The sequence below is a fragment of the Rhagoletis pomonella genome, unplaced genomic scaffold, assembly GCF_013731165.1.
Source record: "Rhagoletis pomonella isolate Grant_MI unplaced genomic scaffold, Rhpom_1.0 Rhpom_scaffold_00012, whole genome shotgun sequence".
In the NCBI taxonomy this organism is placed as follows: domain Eukaryota; kingdom Metazoa; phylum Arthropoda; class Insecta; order Diptera; family Tephritidae; genus Rhagoletis; species Rhagoletis pomonella.
This window is the reverse complement of record NW_023458566.1, coordinates 21845587-21866053: the sequence shown is the minus strand read 5'-3', so window position 1 is coordinate 21866053 and position 20467 is coordinate 21845587. Positions and strand designations below refer to the sequence as shown.

General features: G+C 33.7%; 1 protein-coding gene and 1 long non-coding RNA gene across 2 annotated transcripts; both read right to left on the bottom strand.

Annotated features, from left to right (window-relative positions):
- Positions 1–1167: 1167 nt before the first annotated feature.
- LOC118748092 lies at positions 1168–16879 on the bottom strand. Its single transcript, XR_004994018.1, has 3 exons — positions 16570–16879; positions 16106–16510; positions 1168–1242 (listed from the first exon to the last, which is right to left on the bottom strand). It is a non-coding gene; the product is annotated as an uncharacterized LOC118748092 (long non-coding RNA).
- A 2179-nt stretch (positions 16880–19058) lies between these two features.
- LOC118748091 (signal recognition particle 9 kDa protein) lies at positions 19059–19996 on the bottom strand. Its single transcript, XM_036482395.1, has 2 exons — positions 19739–19996; positions 19059–19543 (listed from the first exon to the last, which is right to left on the bottom strand). The coding sequence occupies exons 1-2, from the start codon at positions 19877–19879 to the stop codon at positions 19451–19453; spliced, it is 234 nt and encodes a 77-aa protein (XP_036338288.1). The 5' UTR covers positions 19880–19996; the 3' UTR covers positions 19059–19450.
- Between the last annotated feature and the right edge of the window lie 471 nt (positions 19997–20467).

Sequence of the window (20467 nt, the reverse complement as noted above, 5' to 3'; positions counted from 1 at the left end):
GTGAACAAAGTTATAATACCCTTGTGCACAAGTGCGCTCGGGTATAATAATAATAATAATAATGTATATACGTTTGTTGATTGTTACAGAACATTTTGTAATCGAAAAATGTTGAAATTTTATTAACAAAAACTGAGGTCTTAGTTAAATATTACAAAATTTTTGTTACCAGCAAAGAATAGGCCTAATAAAGTATACACAGAATATACTTAGCAACTACTTAATAATTTCGCATACATATTTACATACATTATATATATATATAATCGATCAACAAAAATTAAACAAAAGCACTAATGAAGACGAAGAAAGTTTACATAAATATATGCTACTTATGAACTGTGTGTTTGGTAAAAAAGAGCGGTTCATGGTTTCCCATATTTTAGTCGAAGAACTTTGACATTTTAGAAAGCTTAACGCAGAAAAGCTTTTTTGCAGAATTTGGACAATGGAAAGGCATATTTTTTTTAATGAGTGCCCTCGCATTAACTCATAAACACACAAAATAAAAATCTAAATAATTGTTAAAGACATGCATCGGCTTTAGTTGATGCAACTTGCACCAAAAAGGCGAAGAAAACTGCCGAAATAGTTAATAGTTAGCATCTGCAAAAAATATTGGTTGGGCTGCAGCCATGTCTGCCAGCGTTTCAAAGGAGAAAATTACATATGTATATCGAGCCCTAACCGCCAAAATAACGTAAGCGACATTTTTTTCAAAATTTTGTTTTTGATGCAGAAATATTCCTAGAGCATCTAGATGCAATTCTGCATCAAAAATAAAATTTAAAAAAAAATGTCGCTTACGTTATTTTGGCGGTTAGGGCTCGATATGTTAACGAATTACATTTGCCATCTCAGTTTCCAGATGCTTAGCGCATAGAGGATATAGAAACGATAAAGCAGTTTAGATTCATTTTAAAATGGATTTGGCTGCAAATGCCTCAGAAATACATAGATATAGATAGAAAATCGGATCTAAGTTGCGAGGCTAGAATTGGTCAAGTTACTTATTAAAAATTTTTAAATGTTTAAATTCAATTGAAAAAAAGTAGTTTTGTTCTCCTATGTTGAGCGATAATTTATTGTCGCTTGCACGCTTTTACCAAACACACTCTACTTGATATTTAACGATTAATTAAATTAAATTTATAAATACATAAATAAAATGCGCAATAAAAGCAAAAACGACAAAATGAATATTTAAATAAACAAACTCACGATGCTCACAACCTGTTCATTCTGAAAAAGAAAAGAAAAAAGAAAAAATAAAAATGCAGTAGTGAAATTTTCATTTGTTTATTTGTTTTTTTTTGTTATGAAAGCAGTGGTGTAGCAAAAAATTATGAGAAATAAATTTTAAGTGCGATTTAAGTAAACATCGTGGTACAATAATTACAGGTATTGTCTTCCCAGAGAGCGCACATTCTGCCTTATTTAAAAAAAAAAAAAAACATTGTTGCCCCACTAAAAGGTTTACTGCTGGGGGAAAGGGATATTTCCATACCCCATATACATACCATATACGTACATATGTACACGTATTTTCTTAAACAAACAGGGAGCATATTTAATTTGCAACAGCCGAAAAAAAACATTTGCTTAGTAAATAAATTCAAAATTTGTATGGCTAACTTCATTTCAAGCGTTTTCCTTTTGTTTTGAAAAATTATAAAAATTAAATTGAGCGAAAACAAAAAGCAAAGCCAAATAAAAGTAAAGGAATCAGCATTGAACTGGGAAGATAATACCTGTGAATAATTAATTGTACCATGAGTAAACATAGAGAAAAACAATTGGCGCTACGAATACTTCAGAAGATTTGGAAAAAAGGTTGGTTGCATTTTCATATTAAAAAAATAATGTTTACCAAATAAATTTTAATAACTCTAAAAACATGAACAAGCGTGAAGTATGTACAATCGTATGTACATACATATATCTTTAAACATCTCCGTTTTCTTTATTTATCTACAAGTGTGTTGCTGCCAGATTATTTTTAATATTGTAATTAAAAAGCAATTTACAAAAAAATCTTGTCTGGTTCACTTCCTTGCATTGTTCATTAATTTTATTACTCACAAGAAAAAGTTTATAAGTTGTTGTACATACATATGTGTATTTATCAATGTATATATACCGTCTTATTACAATCAAATTTGGGATATCTGACGAATTTTTGTATGGTGGTTAACCACCTTTTGAATACATTGAAGCTAGTCGTAGTAAGGAATGTAAAACTTGATTTGACTAGGTCAAAGCGCATTTTAAGTTATTTGGAAACGATAACATTTTCTCAGTAGCTTTTGAAGTGGAATCCGTATACCGGAGTATTTTTTATTCAGCTTACAACAATAAAATACACCAAAGAATAATAAGAATCTTTAACTGATAACCTAATAAACACGATCACGGTTGCCACTGTTGGTTTGTTTCCAACCAAATTTGGTTGTTTTTCTTTTCTTTTTCGAATTTGGTAGTTTTATCTTTGATTTGTTTTTTTTTTTTTAATTAGAAATTAGCACATTTTTTCTTTACCATACGTATTATTGCATACTGAGTGCCAAAAATTAATAAATAAATTTTTAAAGTTCTTATTTTCAGTGTAACATCCAAGCCAGCAAAATATCCGGAAATGTATCCGAAAATGGAAACCATTTCGTACAAAACCCTGATGCTTCATCCGTTTTCCGATTCCGTTTTCGGTTGTTTTTCGGATCCATTCTCCCACTAAAGTCTTCATCGGAAACGTAGGTAGAGAAAACTATCGAAAATGGTTGTGAAACGGTTGCGCTTTCCTGAAATTTGTCTGACTAAATTTTTCGTTGAAAACGATTTCATTCTGAACTTCACTGAAACCATTTTCATAGTTACAAGAAACTAAACAAAAAACAATTTTAAGATTCAGGAATTATTTTAGTTTTAATAAATACATTTACTACATACCTACATATGTATAATTTTAATGTGTTGCTTTTGACGGCATTCGGACCTGGCACCTCCTGAAAGCTAACAAATAAGAGCCTCTAAGACACCTCTGCACACTCTGCTACTGGCGCATACGTATACGTATGTTTTCAAACACTCAATGTGAGCATATATTTTAAAATTATTGTATAAAAATAACATTTTTTGGATACAAAAACAAATTTGTTTGTTTGTTTTTCAATTAGGTTGTTTTTTTTCAAATTTTGGTTGGTTATTTTTTTAACAAGTGGCAACCGTGACTACGATTTCCACTAGGGGATCCTTAAAATGCTAAGGAATATTCTATTATCTAATAATAAATATATGTACATATTTACGTATGTACTACATTTGTATATATGTATATGCACACATCTGTTATTTTGTGTGACTATTTCAGAGCAAACGAAAAAAAAAACATGTAACGTTTTAAGAGATTTATTACAAACAGACATACATATCGTCGGTTAAAGTACAAAACCGCGTATCAACAAAATGCGAAACCGTGTATGTGAGGTTGCATAAGTTATTTTCTAGAGAGTAAAAACACTCATATTTCAAAATGGTTCTCTTTTTTTATAAAGCAAGCGCTTTTCCAGCTAGTATATGTCAGGACGAATGGATAAGGATTGAGCCAACAGCTTGTGTGAGCAAATCCAATTTTTGGCAGCAAATGTCAGTTACGAGGTTTTGCAGAATGACGATACGCGGTTTTGTACTTTAAACGACGATATGTATGTAAACATAAATTCTCTAGATTAACTTTAATAATTTATTTAGTTAGAAGTCAGTTATTTCATAAAAGACTTACTACTTTGTGCTTATACTGAATTCATATCGCTAGCTTAGAGTGAAAAGTTGCTATGTCCACTTTTTATGAAAACTCATATTTTGATATAGGAGGCTAGAGAAACTGAATACGCATCGTTTCGAAAATTATAAAGGTACTTGTTTTATTTTTTCCTCTTCATAAGCAATAAAAGGAAAATTTGCTAATTCCAGAGAAGCACCACAAATCCGATAAGGCGAAAATAATACGACATCTATTAATAAATATCGAATCCTTCTGATTCTTATGGAGTTTTGCTGTGCTTTAAACGCGCAAAATGTTTGATTCAAAGTCTTGCGAAATAGTTAAAGAAAATGGCTATAGGAAGATTTTTTCCTCTCCTGTAAAATTTTTAAAATGGGACTTTTCTTTCTAAGCTAGCGATATATACATATCGAGCCCCAACCGCCAAAATAACGTAAGCGACATTTTTTTCAAAATTTTCTTTTTGATGCAGAAATGCATCTAGATGCTCTAGGAATATTTCTGCATCAAAAAGAAAATTTTGAAAAAAATGTCGCTTACGTTATTTTGGCGGTTAAGGCTCGATATGTTTATGTAAGACTCCATAGACAGGGTTGCCCTTAACCATCCAAGTATTATAAAATTAACAAATCAATTTACAAAAAAAAAAAAAATTTTGAGTTTCATTAAGACGGAAAGCTTTTTAAATGCTTAATTTTAGAAGACTGCTTTAGTTAAAACAAGTAATTTTTAAGCAAAAAACAAAACCGACTTCAATTCTCATATAGAAAGTTAAGAGTAGGTACCGTTAATTTCTTCAAGATCCCATTATCGGATCTAGGTCAAATTAGATTGGGGGACAACCTCTGAGGTACCGCCTTTCCTTAAAAAAAAAGTATTATAGAAATCAGTTAACGTGGTTCAAAGTTATGCGGCAACATACCCAAAAAAATATTCCGAAGAAATGATATGGTAAGCAGAGCGCTCTTCCACTCCGCACGGCCAGGGTTCAAGCCCTGGTCAAAGCAACATCTTTGCTCTTTAAACGACGATAGAAGGGACAGCAGACTTACGATAATCATGCGACGATAACAAGAAAAAATTAATATCTATATATATGTATGTATGTATTTATGTAGGTACATACTTTAGGGTGGCTCTTATTTTTCAGTGAGTTTCGTTGCACAAAAACTATTTAGTCAGTGCAAAATTTTAACTCAATAAGATAAACATAAAGAGTACTCGACCCCTAAAATTGAAATAAATCAAATTTTGTATACTAGGTTTACCTACATATAAATAGATTATCCTCATTTTCGAGCTTAACTCCCTAATCTGTAATTAGAAAAAGAGATTCGCCATACAAAATTCGACACTCTTTAATCTGTTATTATAAAAATATCTCAGATTAAACCGATAACTTTTCGGTGTCCAACCTAGTATTATCGATTATTTTTGCGAAGAAGAGGAGAAATGCAAGTCAGTCAGCGTCAAAAATATGAGTACCCTGACGACTTTTTTCTTTTATATTTTCCATACCATTTTTTTTATTTTGTTATAAAAATATAATTCAATCTACAGTAAAAACCAGAAGAACGGACTTTATTCAATTTCATATAGAGCTCGGGAAAATTCAAGAAATACCAAAAAAATTTCCATCAAAATTTTCAACTTTTCAATTCGATTTCTTAGCATTTGACATTTTGAGTACGCAGTTTTGTAGCCCATTAAATTTTAATACAATAAGGCGCAACTTTCAAGTCTTTAAAAATTATCGTTGATTTTTGAGAATTACGAAAAGTTTGTTTTCGTTTTCTAATAATGTTCCCGAGCTCTAACAATACGATACGTTTCAACGGCAGCCGAGCACAAACCAAACGAATCGTTTGTTCTTTTGCTCACTTGCATGGTTTCGATTGTGGTAAAGGTACTCATCTTTAATGTGACCAACTATTTCATAGCTCAAAGAAGTACAGGCTAGGTTGGATTAAGTTAACGCCGCGAGTTGATTATAAATTTTCGAATCCGGCTAATTTCGATCCCTGAGAGCTCTGAGAGTGTTTGTTCAGAATTGCGAGCAAAAATGCTTCCATCTTAGTCTCGCGAAGGTTGGACAGTCTAAATGAAAGTGTGGAGATTCACTTCATCTTCCTCTTGATAGCTGACACAAAAGGATCAGTCGAAATTCTTTGTCTCACCGCATGAATACCAACTGCACAATGGCCTGTCAGACAATTCTGTCTGCAATATCCTCAGGCACAATATTAGGATTCTACGACAGCCGCCGTTGATTGCCCACCTAGTTACCTGGTTCGGGTAACCTTGAGTCAGATCAAAAAGGGTGTACAGAAATCGTACCTTAACCTAAAGTTCCCCATCGTCTACACAGGCGATCACCAGACAGCCCACTTTTCCCAGTTCCTCTAGAAGGTGGTTTACAACCGCAATCTAGAGCAGGGGAGAGGGAACACCACTTTGTGGAGTGCTCCTATTGACTCTGCACTGAGTGCAGACGACCCCCACTCCGCCGCAACAGTTCTGTCACGAAGTGAGGGGTAGGTAAGCCTTAAACGTAAGTAGGTTTAAACGCGAAATTGTTAATGGTTTGAAAGAATTTATCACCCAGGCCATGTGACGATCATCCAGAAGATCGGAGAAGTACAAAATATCGCAAAGAAGTACAGTTGACTGTACTCCGAAGTACGAAGTACAATAGCGAGAAAAGAAGTACTGTACTTCCGAAAGAAGTACGGTTGGTCACATTACTCATCCTGAGCAAAACCGAAACACAACACGATACACAAAACAAAAGGAATCATTCCTAGTACTCAGGAAATTAATGTTGCCTATGTACTTAGTTAGCAGAATGGTTCAACTGCATCAGTAGATTTCCGAACATTGTGTGTATGTATGTATTTACGTCTTTGCAAAATGCCACGTCCTCTGATATGCTCAGTATGTACATACAAACATATGTATAGATGAATACTAGAGGATAACTAAACGAATCGTTTCGTTTTGTGTTGTGAGCACTAACTTTATGTTTCGTTTGGTTCCCGATTTCTCTGCATTCAATTGTTTTGTTTGCGTTAGCTATCGCGAACGCTAGCAGAGTAAAGTTCCCGCACGCACAATGTTCCCGAGTGATTTGAATCGGTTGTGTTTGCTTACCTTCTATGAGCGAAGCTAAACGATATCGATACGTTTGCTATTGTTTGTTTTAGTTCTCTGCGCGAGGTACCACCTCTCCGATGAAAAAAGAACGAGGTCCAAAGTTATGCGGTAACATACATAAAAAAAAATAAAAAATAAAATATATTCCGACGAATTGATAACCTTCTTCTTTTTGTGAAGTCGGTTAAAAAAAATGGGACGTGAATTAGTTTTTGTTTGCACAGAAATAAAAAAAGAATGGGAAAATACCTTTCAACTGAGACCCCATAAGTCTAAATCAGAACAGTTTTGGCCCGGTTATTCAAGTTTTTCGTAAATCAATCTTTGAAAAAGGTTAAAAACCAGCATCGAAAATTTCGTTATTACGATTCCGTTGAAAATATTTTTAAATATTTGTATGCAGATTTTTTAAGCTTAATCTGTTAAAAACCACAACCCTTTTTGGTGATGCAGTATAATGTACATACTAGGGCTGTGCGATTAATTGATTATTCAAAATTTTAATTAATCATAAAGTAAATAACTCAATTATTCGATTAATTGGAAATTATGATTACTCAAATGTTCAGTTACTCGAGTAATCAAGATTTTGATTAACCAAAAACAAAAATATTTGAGTAATTTGCTTTATGATTAATCAACATTATGAATAAAATGAGTAATGAACATTTCAAAGTACTCTTTACATACATACATATAAAGCAGTTGAAGTTCCTTGATACTTTGAAAAAAACGTTTCCGTTTTCAAAAATAAAAGGGAAATACATACATACATACATATTTTTTTCATATACAGAATATAAAAAAGAAAATAAGCATTTTCCAAAGCAAACTCTTTTAACGAGCAAAATTAATTTTTTTGAGTAATCATATTTCAAGTAACTCGATTAATCATCGTTTTGAGTAATCAAAATCTTGATTACTCGAGTAATTGATTAACCGAATAACTGATTAACCAACTTGCTCGAGTAATCGAATAATCGCACAGCCCTAGTACATACATACATACATATGTATGTATATGAAACTATCAACAAGAACATACATTTGTAAATAAAAGCATGGCACCTAAAGCACTCAAGTATACTACAAGCAAGAATAAAATTTAATTAGATATCACCTACTTAATCAGTTCACATAATTGAACCAAAACGTACAGCAATGTATGTAAAAATGTGTAATAAAAAACACAAGCGTCCAATGTTGTTTTTTTACGCGTGCGATTTATTGATTGTAGTGTGACTTGCCAAAAAGGAGAAAGAAAATAAAAACAATTGCGAAGCATAATGTCAATGACCAATTTATGTACATTCTAGAGCGACTTGCATATACATATTACATTCATATGTATGTACATTAGGGTGGTAAAAAAAAAAAAAACTAAAATCGGAATTTTAATGCTCTCACCCCCTAGGATTGATCTATAGCGAAAAAAAGTATACCCCTCCGTATGAGCAAGCAAGATAAGCAGATCTGCAAAAGGTGAACTATTACGCCGGACGAAGGCCAGCATTGCGTACGATTTGCCAACTATATATATAGTCGATGTGCGTGGAAAAGCTTAGTTTCGTGTCGAAATAGATACCTAAATCCTTGACTTCATTAACATGATTAAGATCCTCTCGCTCCCTTCCCTTTCGTTTCGACAAAAATTACGTACGAAAAGATGTAGTAAAATCTTATTTTGACACACAACAACAAAAACATAAAAACATGAGATGATGAGATCATTACAACGTACACCAACAAAACAAACAACTTATCACAACTAAAGCACAGAGAATTTTTCACAATGCATGCACATTTTTTTGTTCTTTATAAAAATACCGTTTATACTAAATACATCAATCAAAAAACATAAAAATGCAATTTCTAAACTTTGTGCGAAACTCGGAAAATGCAATAAATTTGCATGCAAATTTGCAACTTTCTAATCAGACTTTTTATAAAAATTATGAAAATGAAGTTTTGCAGTACATAAAAATTTAGTTTTTTGGTATTGTTTTTACGGATAGTTTCTTTGATACAAACTATGTTCGTCAATTTTTTTTTTTTATATGGAAGACACTGTCAGCAAAAAATACATAACTGCAAAAAATCAACGAAATTTTCTGGTAACTTCAGACTTGCACTTTAATAATTTAATAGGTTTAATGAAAGAAAAAATATTTAAGCACAAGATAACATTAAAATATCAGTCATTTTTTTCATTGCTGTGAACTTGTTTCAAAAACTTCTGGCTTTTGCTTAATATAATTGTAAAACTCTGCGCATGTCATTTAAACGTATTTATGTAGGTACTTATATTAATCATCAACTATTGCTAGTGCAAAACGTGCGAAATTAAAAAAAAAATATGTACGCATATGAAAGAGCACCAACCCACCTCGTAATACATTTAAGTATACAAATTTTAGTATTTAGTACAGAAATATTCAATTCAAATACGCCAATATTAAAATGAAGCGCTATGCACTTAACGGATGCTTTTTCATAATTAAGTTAAAAAAAAAAATATTTAAATTCCATGCTGCCTGTAATGGGATTAGAACCCTGACCCTCTGGAAATTAACAAACTGTGGCAAGCAGCTCCGCGCACTCAGCTACAGCCAGACATATGTACATATAAATGTGCAATCAGATGTTCAGTTTGATTCAACACCACGCATGGTGGTATGAAAGTACTATTTTTATTTCCCTCAGTAAGTTCATAACATTTTTCTTAATATTACAACACGACGTCTGGCAGCCCAACCCTTGTGGTCACCTGATTAAGTTTAGTAACATTTTGACCAGTTTTGGCTACTTTTCTTTTGCATATTTGACGTTTATTATTTTGAAAGTCTAGCACATAATATAACCCCAGGCACCATATAGTAAATCCACATTTCAAACTTTGTCCCAAATATAACGAAAAAACTTCCATACTTTTTATTCAGAATTTTTAAAATTTTCGATTTTTAACAAGAGCTCTAAAGAAGACGCACAACACCGTCAGCTAAAAAAAAAAATGTTAAAAAGCATCGCGATTTTCTAGCGTCTTGAAACATCCACTTTATCATTTTAAAATTTGATGAGCGATAAAACTGCATTCCTAAAAATTCCGATTTAACTGTTTGAAATTTTTGCATGTTATCGGTAAAGTTTGTTGTTCGGAAGGTCTGTTTATTGATGACTGGAAGCGAACTTTAATCACGCCAGTCTTCAAAACAGTCAATAAATGCGATCTGTCCAAACCAACATGGATTTGTATCTTGTAGATCCACGGTGACAAATCTTGCAGTTTTTACGGAAGATTGTTTTTCAACTGTCCGTAATGGCTTTCAACTGGATGTGATTAATACAGATTTTTCGAAAGCCTTCGACAAAATTTCCCATAATATCTTATTGATCAAGTAAGAATTTTCAGGAATCCACTCAGGCTTCTTGGAGTGGATCAGGTCTTACCTGCGCTTGAGAACTAGCACGGCGACTATTGATGCTGTTTCATCCAAGCTATTTATTGCTCTCTCAGAGGTTGCTGAGGGAAGCATCTTAGGTCCATTATTTTTTTATTCTTTTTATTAATGACATCAGCACCTGTCTTTGAAATGTTAGGTTTTTTCTGTTTGCTGATGATTTGAAAATCTATTCTGAAATCAGTTGCTCACGTGACTCGGCCGCACTTCAATCGCGTCTTAACAGGTTTTACACGTGGTGTGTTCAGAATCGGCTTACCCTTAATGCTTGAAATACAATACCGGCGAACGGCAAACTTCGCCGAACTGGGCGATGCTGTCGTTCACCGTTCGCCCAGCTATTTCGGCCACCTTTGGCACGCACAGCTGTCATCGCCCAGCAGGGCGATAGAAATAAATCTATCGCCATGAAACGCCGCCAAGCGAACTTCGCATTTCGCTTTGGCTGTGTTCAATTTCATATGCTTGCGGGTGTTCTAATTTTGACAGCGCGAATTTCGCTGTGGTGAGTTCGCCGTTCGCCGGCATTGTATTTCAGCTATAACATCAATAAATGTTATTCTAAATTAAAAGCACCTCTTGCAACATCTTACTTACTCCATCGCAAATATTGTCCTTGGGTATTTAAATATACGCTTTGCCTTACGTTCGTTAAATTTGACAAACATGTAAATGCTACTTTTTTGCATGCACTCGTATGTATCATATATGTATTAGAACGCATCAGAAAAGTAGCATTTGCATATGGAAATACATATCGTGTAACTGGGCTCTGAACCATTGCCTTCTTATGTCTCCCGTTGTCGGCTAATTAGTTTACCTACTCTGCATTATCGGAGAACATCTCATGCTATCTCGTTTTTATCGAGTGTGGTTTCGGGAAAAATTGATTGTCTGTGCATACTTGAGAGAATCCATTTTTATGTTCCGAGCCGTATATTGCGTCGCTTTGATGTCAAGCAGAACGGTTTATGGTGCAAACGCGCCAATAAACAGAACCTTATCGGACTACAACTATTTCTCAAACTTGTTAGACCCAGATTTTTTTTTTTAATCATGGATTTTACCAATCCCAGAACAACCGCAAGATTTGGAAAGATATCTTAAACTCTAAAAAAAAATTGTGTAGATTTCCTAGCTAAAAGGTAGGTTACTGATTTCCTACCTTATTATTCGCGAAATTACGTGCACGATTATTCAACGAACAGTTTGTTTAAATTTCGGACTTTTTAGAGTGTAATATAGCTGCTGTGGTGTGCGTAAATTTACTACGAATGTGTGTACAAGCTACAAAATACAAATCTGCTGTATGATTTCACCCGTAGAATTGTGTAAAGCCGCTAACAAAAAGGATTTTTACACACGAAAATGTGTAAACGAGAAAAAATACATATTCATCGTGTAAATTTACCAAAAAATTTTAAAAATAAACAAAAATATACTCGATTTATAGTCGCATTTTTAAACAGATTTTTTAGAGTGTATGTCTAGTGAATAGTATCTTACCAATTTCTTGTATTTCTTGTAATTCTTGTATTTCTTGTTCATGTAGCCTTATAAACGCAATTTTTAAGTAGCCAATTTATTATTAAGACTGATTTGTTATATTTAATTATACTCTTACAGGTCTATTCTTAACGTTACCGAAGATGTTGTGTCAGGAAAATTGTACTACCAAAAAATCTTACCACTTCTTGTCACCGCGATTGCAATTACGTTGGTAATGCAGTGAAAATATTCAGCAATTCAGCTATGAAGAATTGTGCAAATTCTGGTATTGCATATTTCACGGGGCAATACTTTGTTACCAGCTTATGAGATGGTGACAAAATTTACCGGTTACAAGAGTACAGAGAATGCGAAAAGGGTTTAAAAATTGACAGGAACTTTATTTACCGGTTACAAAATTTATGTTGCCAGCGCAGAATAGACCAGTTAACATCATGTACGTCACAAGCATAATTAAGACAAGAGAGGCAGGTGATAAGTACATACACAAGTATGTATATTAGGGTGGTCCAAAAATGCATGCAATTTAGTAAAGTCGGAATTTTTATGCTCTCACCCCCTAGGATTGTTCTATATCGAAAAAAGTATACCCCTATTTTTTTATTTTGAAATCAAAAAATATTTAGAGGTCACTCAAAGCGCTGAAAGTTTTCCATGTATTTTGTATGGGAAAAAAAGAACTTTTCGTGGAAATGGTATGGAATTCTTGAAAATCAATATTTTTCGATCGGAAGACTCTGTTTCTCTTCAACAGATGCCCAATAATAAGACACAATTATTTTGAGAGCGTTAAAATTCCGACTTTACTTATTTTGGACCACCCTAATTTATATACATACTAGGGATGTTTCGAATGTCATATTATTCACATTCGCGGATGCGAATTTTCGGAATGCGAATCTGCGAATGCGAATGCGAATCTGCGAATGTTAAGGATAACATCAAAAAAGCTATAATCAACTTAAGTCATCGTTTTTATTACTTAAAAATTTTGTAAATTATTAGAACATTGAACGAGTGCTTAACCTATATAGTATTTTGTAGCCCAATCTGTATCGGTGACAAAAATATTTTACTGACAAATTTAAACTTTTTCATATATTTTTCCGTAAGAAAAACTGTGACAATAATTTGTCACTGATACAGAATAGAGCCGTAAATCTAGTAGTCAAAGTTCAAAAGGGGCATATTATACTAAAAAAAAAATAATTTTGCTGCTCAATTGCTCACTTGGAACGCTGGAGGGTGGATCGCTCAATTATTTGCGGGCCAGATCTGTCGTATTTTAGTTTAGTTTTCCACCAATCGAGAAGTTTTTCACCGAGATGATCTCGTTTTTCTTTAACACGTTCGCTACCAGGCGTCACATATATGTGTCAGCTGGGTTTTCACGTGGGACCGCCGACACAAATGTGTGACGCCAGTTAACTTAATTAAATTATACCTCCATTCACCGCCGTCTGCGATAGCTGGTTGTTGGATACAGTATGGTTTATAGGAAGGTCTGACACACGTTTGTGACAAGTGGTCTCGGGATTACAGCTACCTGTATAGATTAAGGCTATATTTTTTTACAGACTTTAGCTTCATAGTGAAATAATTACTCAGAGGACGGTAAGACATATATTTAGACTTGTTTGAACATAATAAATTTGAGCATAAAGGCCAAGTATTGAGCCATTTTTTGTAAGCTTTGTATTTTTGAATAAAACTGAATTATGCCGAATTTCCACTAGGCATTGAAATGGCGAAAAATTCATGACATTAAAAAAAATGCGATGTGGAAATGAACTTACTTAATGACTTTTTTTTTCTTAATGTAATGACACGATTATTTTTTAATGCTCGGCTTTGTCATCTGTAATTTTTGCCATTTAACGCCAAGTGGAAATCCAGCATTAGATAAAACCCTGAAGTTTAGCCTATCACATAAATGTGACCCTTGTCTATACCGAAAAATATATCTATAGGCCAGCGTCACAAATATGTGTCAGGCTTAAACCAATTACTTTTATCATGAATTTGAGTTTCTGAGATACCCAATGACAACCAAAACCCACAACACTAGACAAAAACAAATAAAATTCTACCTGGTCTGTGATGACGCACTACTTAAATACGCTTGATAGCGAACGTGTTAAGATAGGCCTTTAATTGAGCTTTAATTTTACATTTATCTCCAGATTCTATATCCGAGCTTTCGCTGGAGGAATCTAAAATTATTTCTAGGTTGCTTATAAGACTTTTAGCAGTACTTGTTGATAGCCCATCAATGTTGCTTGTTAGACTACTTAACCGTTTAGCGTCTGAAGCTAAAAGCCGGGTACTGTCCGCACCCTGGTTAGACAGACTCATGGTGGAATAAACAAGGTGATGTCAGTTACATAACCTCACTTTTTTTGGTAGTCCCATTTCGGCAATGCATAAAAATGTAGTAAAAAAAGGGGAAAATTTTAGGACCATTTTTACTCCCTTTTGAATACTATTTTTGAGTAATATTTTTAAAAAGTATGTATTCAAAGAATTATGTTATCAAAACAACGCAAAAGACGGGGAGGAAAAATAATTATTGCTTATTAAATTTTAACCAAAATACGTACGTCCTACTGTAATTTCAAGTTTACCCGTTTAAGATAAAAGATAATAATTAATATTTGAGTTTTTTTTCGCTTAAATAAAATTATAATTATTCGAGTTTTATTTTTTCGATCAAATGTACATAATGGTTATTTTATGGTTTTTATTTTTTCTCTCAAAGATAATAATTATTATTGTTATTTGCTAAGTAATTAGTAAAAAAACTTATATTTGAAAAAATAATTTCATTGCGTTTCAAAATAGGAAAAAATGTAAATGAAAGTTTTTCAAGAATTGACAAATTAAAAACTTTTACAATAGTGTTCTAAGATTGAACATTGTAAAACAAGTAGAGGGTTCCACATTATTAATTTTTATTCTTTCACTTAAGAATAATGATGACTCAAAAAACTCAAAGGCTTAATTGCCCGTGTATCCCTTAAAGAGGTAGCGACATCCTAGTAAAGGAATAAGTCCCAAAATTTTCAGGTAAAAATTTCAGTGTTGGGTCTGTATAGCCTTTTAAATTTTATAATCATTATTTTTATATAAATATAAAAATCAAATATTTTCGTTGAGCGAAAAAATACAACTCGATAATGAACATTATAATTATAATTATAATTATAGTTATTATTTTTTAAGCGGAAAAAACAAAAATCATAAAATAATGATGAAATGTGGAATTAAATTATTTTACTCATAATGATTACAGTCACAGCAAAACATAATGGTAAAAGATCGACCATTTATTATTTAGAACAGGATTTTCGTAATTTTATTTGTTAAACTAGGGGAACATTGGATAATCTTTATCATATGCACAGCTATGGATTTTACAAAAGAAATAACTTTAGAGGATATAAACTATAATATTTATCATATTTGTATACAATTATACAGACTATTATGGGTACTACTGAGGGGAAGTTGTTAATTAAAATATTGTTTTATATTTAATAAACAAATTACTCGATTATGACGTTAAAATTATACTAATTTCGTAAAAATCGGTTACGTTGGGAAATAAGTGCATTTAAAATTTTGAATTTTCCACCGTATACATATACATATATTATAGTTGCGTTCTCCAACTTTTCTGGGTTAAAACCTGTAAAACTGTCAAAAGGTAAAGGAAGCCAGAGACTCCAGTACGGGAACGCTTTCTGGTAAAATCTTGCAACTTCGTGTGAGTTATGGAACGCCACCAAATATTCGCAACATCCCTGGTACATATTATGTTCGAAAGCTTACTTTTATCATATACATATGTATGGACATAAGTTTTTGAATGCATAGATATGCATGTGTATAGGCAAGAATGATAGAATACATTTGCTACATATTGGTATATAGGGATATGTACTGTGTATTTGCAAAGTATATATCGACGACTCCAAACCATAATAGGCTAAGTCTGACTAAGTCTAAGCTGACTTAGCATGCTATGGTTTTGATGTGTAGATATGTACATATATATTTATCTTTATGTATATACATATGTACGTGCATACAAACTAACGAGCAGTGGTTATATCTATCATTGCAGAACTTTCCGCAACGTGGCATTGGTGATAGAAAGGTATATATTTTGTTTTAAATAATAGTTAGCATTATCATTACGCACCTTCTCTGACATGACCATATTGTTGTCCTCGGTGCCATAAACAGTCTCAGCTCCAGGCTGAGGACCATGGTTGTTGAGCATTGTGTCGTCGTCCATTGTGACTGTCGATTATTTGTCGTTTAATTTAATTATTATTTTTTAAATTCTTGCAGTACTGTCTTCTTGCTTTTGCATACTTGATTTAATCGAAGGTAAACTACATACTGGCTATACGATGACGTGCCCAAACATATAAAATCGTGGTAGTAAAAATGTATGGGCCAAGAAACGTGACGAAAAAGGCTATTCCAAACTTTGGTCTACTACTGTTATGACGTCGCCCTTTCCCACAACTAGCCTTCGGCCACACCACACAACGTCGATTTTTCAAACTTCACAGTAGTTCAACTTAAAACCTTTATAGTGCTATTATTACAAAAGGATAGTTATATTTTTTCATTATTCTTTGCACTTAATATATTTACGTGTTTGTTTTTTGCGATTTTCGTTTTCCTAATGATGAATGAATTTGAGTAGCGAAAAAACGCCCTCCTTCACCCCCAATTGTCTTTCCATTTGACTAGATTTATTACAATATTGCTATCACTATGAACTGCGCTTATCACATTTTTTTGCTCTCGAATTCACTTATTGAAGTATTTATACATATTTGGAACAATTTTCATTTTTGCACCGTAATTTCGATTTCTATATGGTGCTGATCCCGTCTGATAAAACAATTGGCCACCGTGAAAATTTTCCAATTACCATTTTTGCGTTTGACATTCTCTGACATTTCTCTTTGTTTGACAGCTGGAGAAACCAGTATTGCATTTTCATTAACCACGGGCAAGACCAAGGCGTATTCATATCCAACCAAGCCATGAACCAACGACAAAAGATCACGCAAGAACAAAAGAGTGAAAAAGTCGATTTTTTGAGCGGGTTCTACGCCATCTTGTTTTACTGGAGAACGAAAGAAAAGTTAACAAAGCAGAGAAAACAACGGAAACCAAAATTAACTAATATTATTGTCACATACTTTAAACACACAATTTAGGTAAAATTATTCATTTAAACGCTTTAAAACATGTTGCTATGTTATCTAGCTATTTTTTCAATGTTTGTGCTGGTGGGTATGTGTGTGGTCTATGTGTTTTGACAGCTGTTATCGATAAAAATTAGAGAAGACAACGATTTGTTCTTGATTCGCATGGGGATTGGATCTGAATCACCTACGAATGAAGTGATTCGCTCTCAAGATTTTGTATGGCGAATTACGTGATTCGGTTCGTAACTGCGTAATCAGAATGGTGAGGCTGAGGTTGAACTCATGCTTGAGCAGATTAGATGCAGATGTGCTGCGAAAAACCTTGCAATACTTGCAGATATCTCAGGAGGAAATAAGTGCTCATAGCATCGAAGGAGGTTAGTAATTAACCTAAATGTTATCTCAGTGCTATTATACTTGGCCTATGAGTAAGCAAGGTTCTGCTCTTCAGTCCTTTCAACCTAAACTAATAATTTTTACATTACAAACCGTTTTGCATAGCAACACTATTTTTGTATTGGTCAACGTAAAAGTTCTTATTAGGCATCGCGAAGCAAGCCAGGCATTTGCTAGTTCAAAAATAACTTTTCTAACGCCTTTTATTATAAAAGTTATACAAGTCCGGGTCCCTGACATAAAGAACAAACAAAATTAGCAGATATATCAAGATCTACTATAGATTCAGACAAATTCATCAGGGAATCAAGATGGTGTTATTGCCGCAAAACGCGCTAATTGTATCATAGTAAGTTACTTTGAAGCACTACAACCAACCAACCAACCATGTATATACCCGGGTATGTATGTACGTGTTGTGTATAGGTTGGCAATTTAAAAATCACGGGGAAAATTTCCATTATGGCCGTTCGTTAAAGGTGCGGTGGGCGTGAGGGGAGTGGGCGTGACACCTCCAAACGACCTTTTTTGGAGAAGGCATGAACCGCCATTGACAAAAAAGCAACCCCTGACCCCCTTGTATATGAAAATGTATATATAAAAATGTATTGTGCAAATGAATATTTAACATTTTTCAAGCGAATAAACGCAATTTTTCTAAGGGGTCCCTAGGAAACTATAGGGGACCTAGATGGTCCGAGGTTGCATTTTTGTCAATGGCGGTTCATTCCCTCTCCAAAAAGGTGGGCTAGAAGTGCCAAGCCCACGTACCTTTTGCCCACCGCCCCTTTAACGAACGGCCATAAAGGAAAGCCAACCCAAAATCACTTACCACGCCCTTAAAATAGCAAGAAATAAAGTTTTTTGTTGCAATTTATAGTTATTTAGTATGCATTCAGATATCTGGAGGTTGAGTTCTTGAAAGTAATAGGAAAAATGTACATATGTGCTTTTGAAAACCACCATACAAACTACGAAACATACCCGACTATGACGTATTGACACAAAGGTTAATGAGTAAAAAAGCTAAGTTAAATTATAAAATTAAAATAGTTGTTGTAACGCATTAAAATTCCCTAAACAGTTTTTGATGAATGATGCTGAAATCACTGTCCTTGGCCAGATATGAATGTGGGTCGTTCCGGTTACGTAGAACCAACTGTTGTGGGTACGATAAGGTTAAAGTAATTCAGAGCAGCTGTAGATATAAAAAAATTGGCAACAACTATTTCACTGTATTTTATTAGTCGAACTTAAAATCAGAGCTTTGGCTTTGTATTAAATCATATTTATGTGATTTTAAATTCTAAAAATTGCTTTCCAGATGCTTCACCAATTGCAGGTTTTACAGGATTTGCAGGAAAAGCTGTTTTCTCCATTAATAAACCTTATGGAAGGTGGTCACCTGGAACGGCTTCCTGTAAAAACCTGCAAATCGTGAAGCATCTGGAACGCAACTATTAACGGCAGAGTTTTTTGGCAATAGTTTCAAAACAGTCCGATCATAGAAATCGAAACGAACCTGCATAGTCCTGATCATTAGATGCATTTTATGCTTTAATACAAAAAGAACGATTTTATTACATCATATCTACAATTGACAATAAATTAAAAGCATTTCATGGAAATGTTTTCGAATCGGAAGTTTTCGATATATGTATATACATAAGATGTTCTTGACCTCTAAAACTCCACTCGTAAAGTGGTTACAAAGCTAACATTAAGGGTCAGTTTCTCAGTGCACGGTTGTGCTAGTTTAAACTACTTAGCCAATCAAATATCAGCCAGCTCATTAAAAAACGCAGCTTACATGATCCAAGTTTAAGCTGACACTGAAAAACTGGCCCTAAAGCAATGCTATTTAAACTTAAAATACTCTGTGCCCACTTGATCCCCAGTGAAAAATGTAACTGAGTTTGTTACTCCTTGGATGCCATATGTCCCATTAAATTGCCAGTTAACTTTTCGATTTTCTTCAAATCGGGCATGTTTTCTGCTTTATATTGAATGCACTGCAAGTAAAATGGGAAATTACATGTATTGGATATACTACATACATATTTGCCGTGTTCTAGGTACTTCACGATTTGCAGGTTTTTACAAGAAACTGTTCCCTTACGTCACATTCCATAAGGTTTATTAAAGACGAAAACAGCTTTTCCTGAAAATCCTGAGGTACCTGGAACAGGCACTATACATGTACAAACTTTGACGTTGTCAGTCATTTTCAGGAGGATGTGTCCTTTCGCATGGACGTATTTCATTGTGTATCGGCAGTTCTGCGGATTAGCCATGTACATGGACTCGGCGGCAATTTCAAAATCTTCCCAGTTTTTCGCAAACACCATTTTAAGAAGAGAACTTAATAATTTTCTGCATAAATAAAAAATTTTACAAAAATTAAATGTGGACAGCGGACGCAGGTATACGTCAAAACGTCACTTTTTGCTCAGATGTCACCAAGGCGAATTTGTACAAAGGAGGCAAGGCGAATTTATACAAGGTGGTGTTGATGGCGAATTTAGATTTTCGCCGCAGTACTACTGAATGTCAAAATGATGTGTTTGTTGTAAACAAGGCGAATTCATTTTACAACAAACACATCATTTTGACACTAGGAAGTACCGCAGCGAAAATCTAAATTCGCCATCAACACCACCTTGTTAAATACGCCTTGATTTTGACATTAAGACGTACCTCGGCGATCATCTAAATTCGCCATCAACACCTTGTACAAATTCGCCTTGATGTGTTTGTTGTAAACAAGGTGAATTCATTTTACAACAAACGCATAATTTTGACACTAGGAAGTACCGCAGCGAAAATCTAAATTCGCCATCAACACCACCTGGTATAAATTTGCCTTGGATGTCACTTTTGGCTGTGTTCATAATGTTACGATTATCCTCGAAACCTTGAGGGATTTCCCAAATATA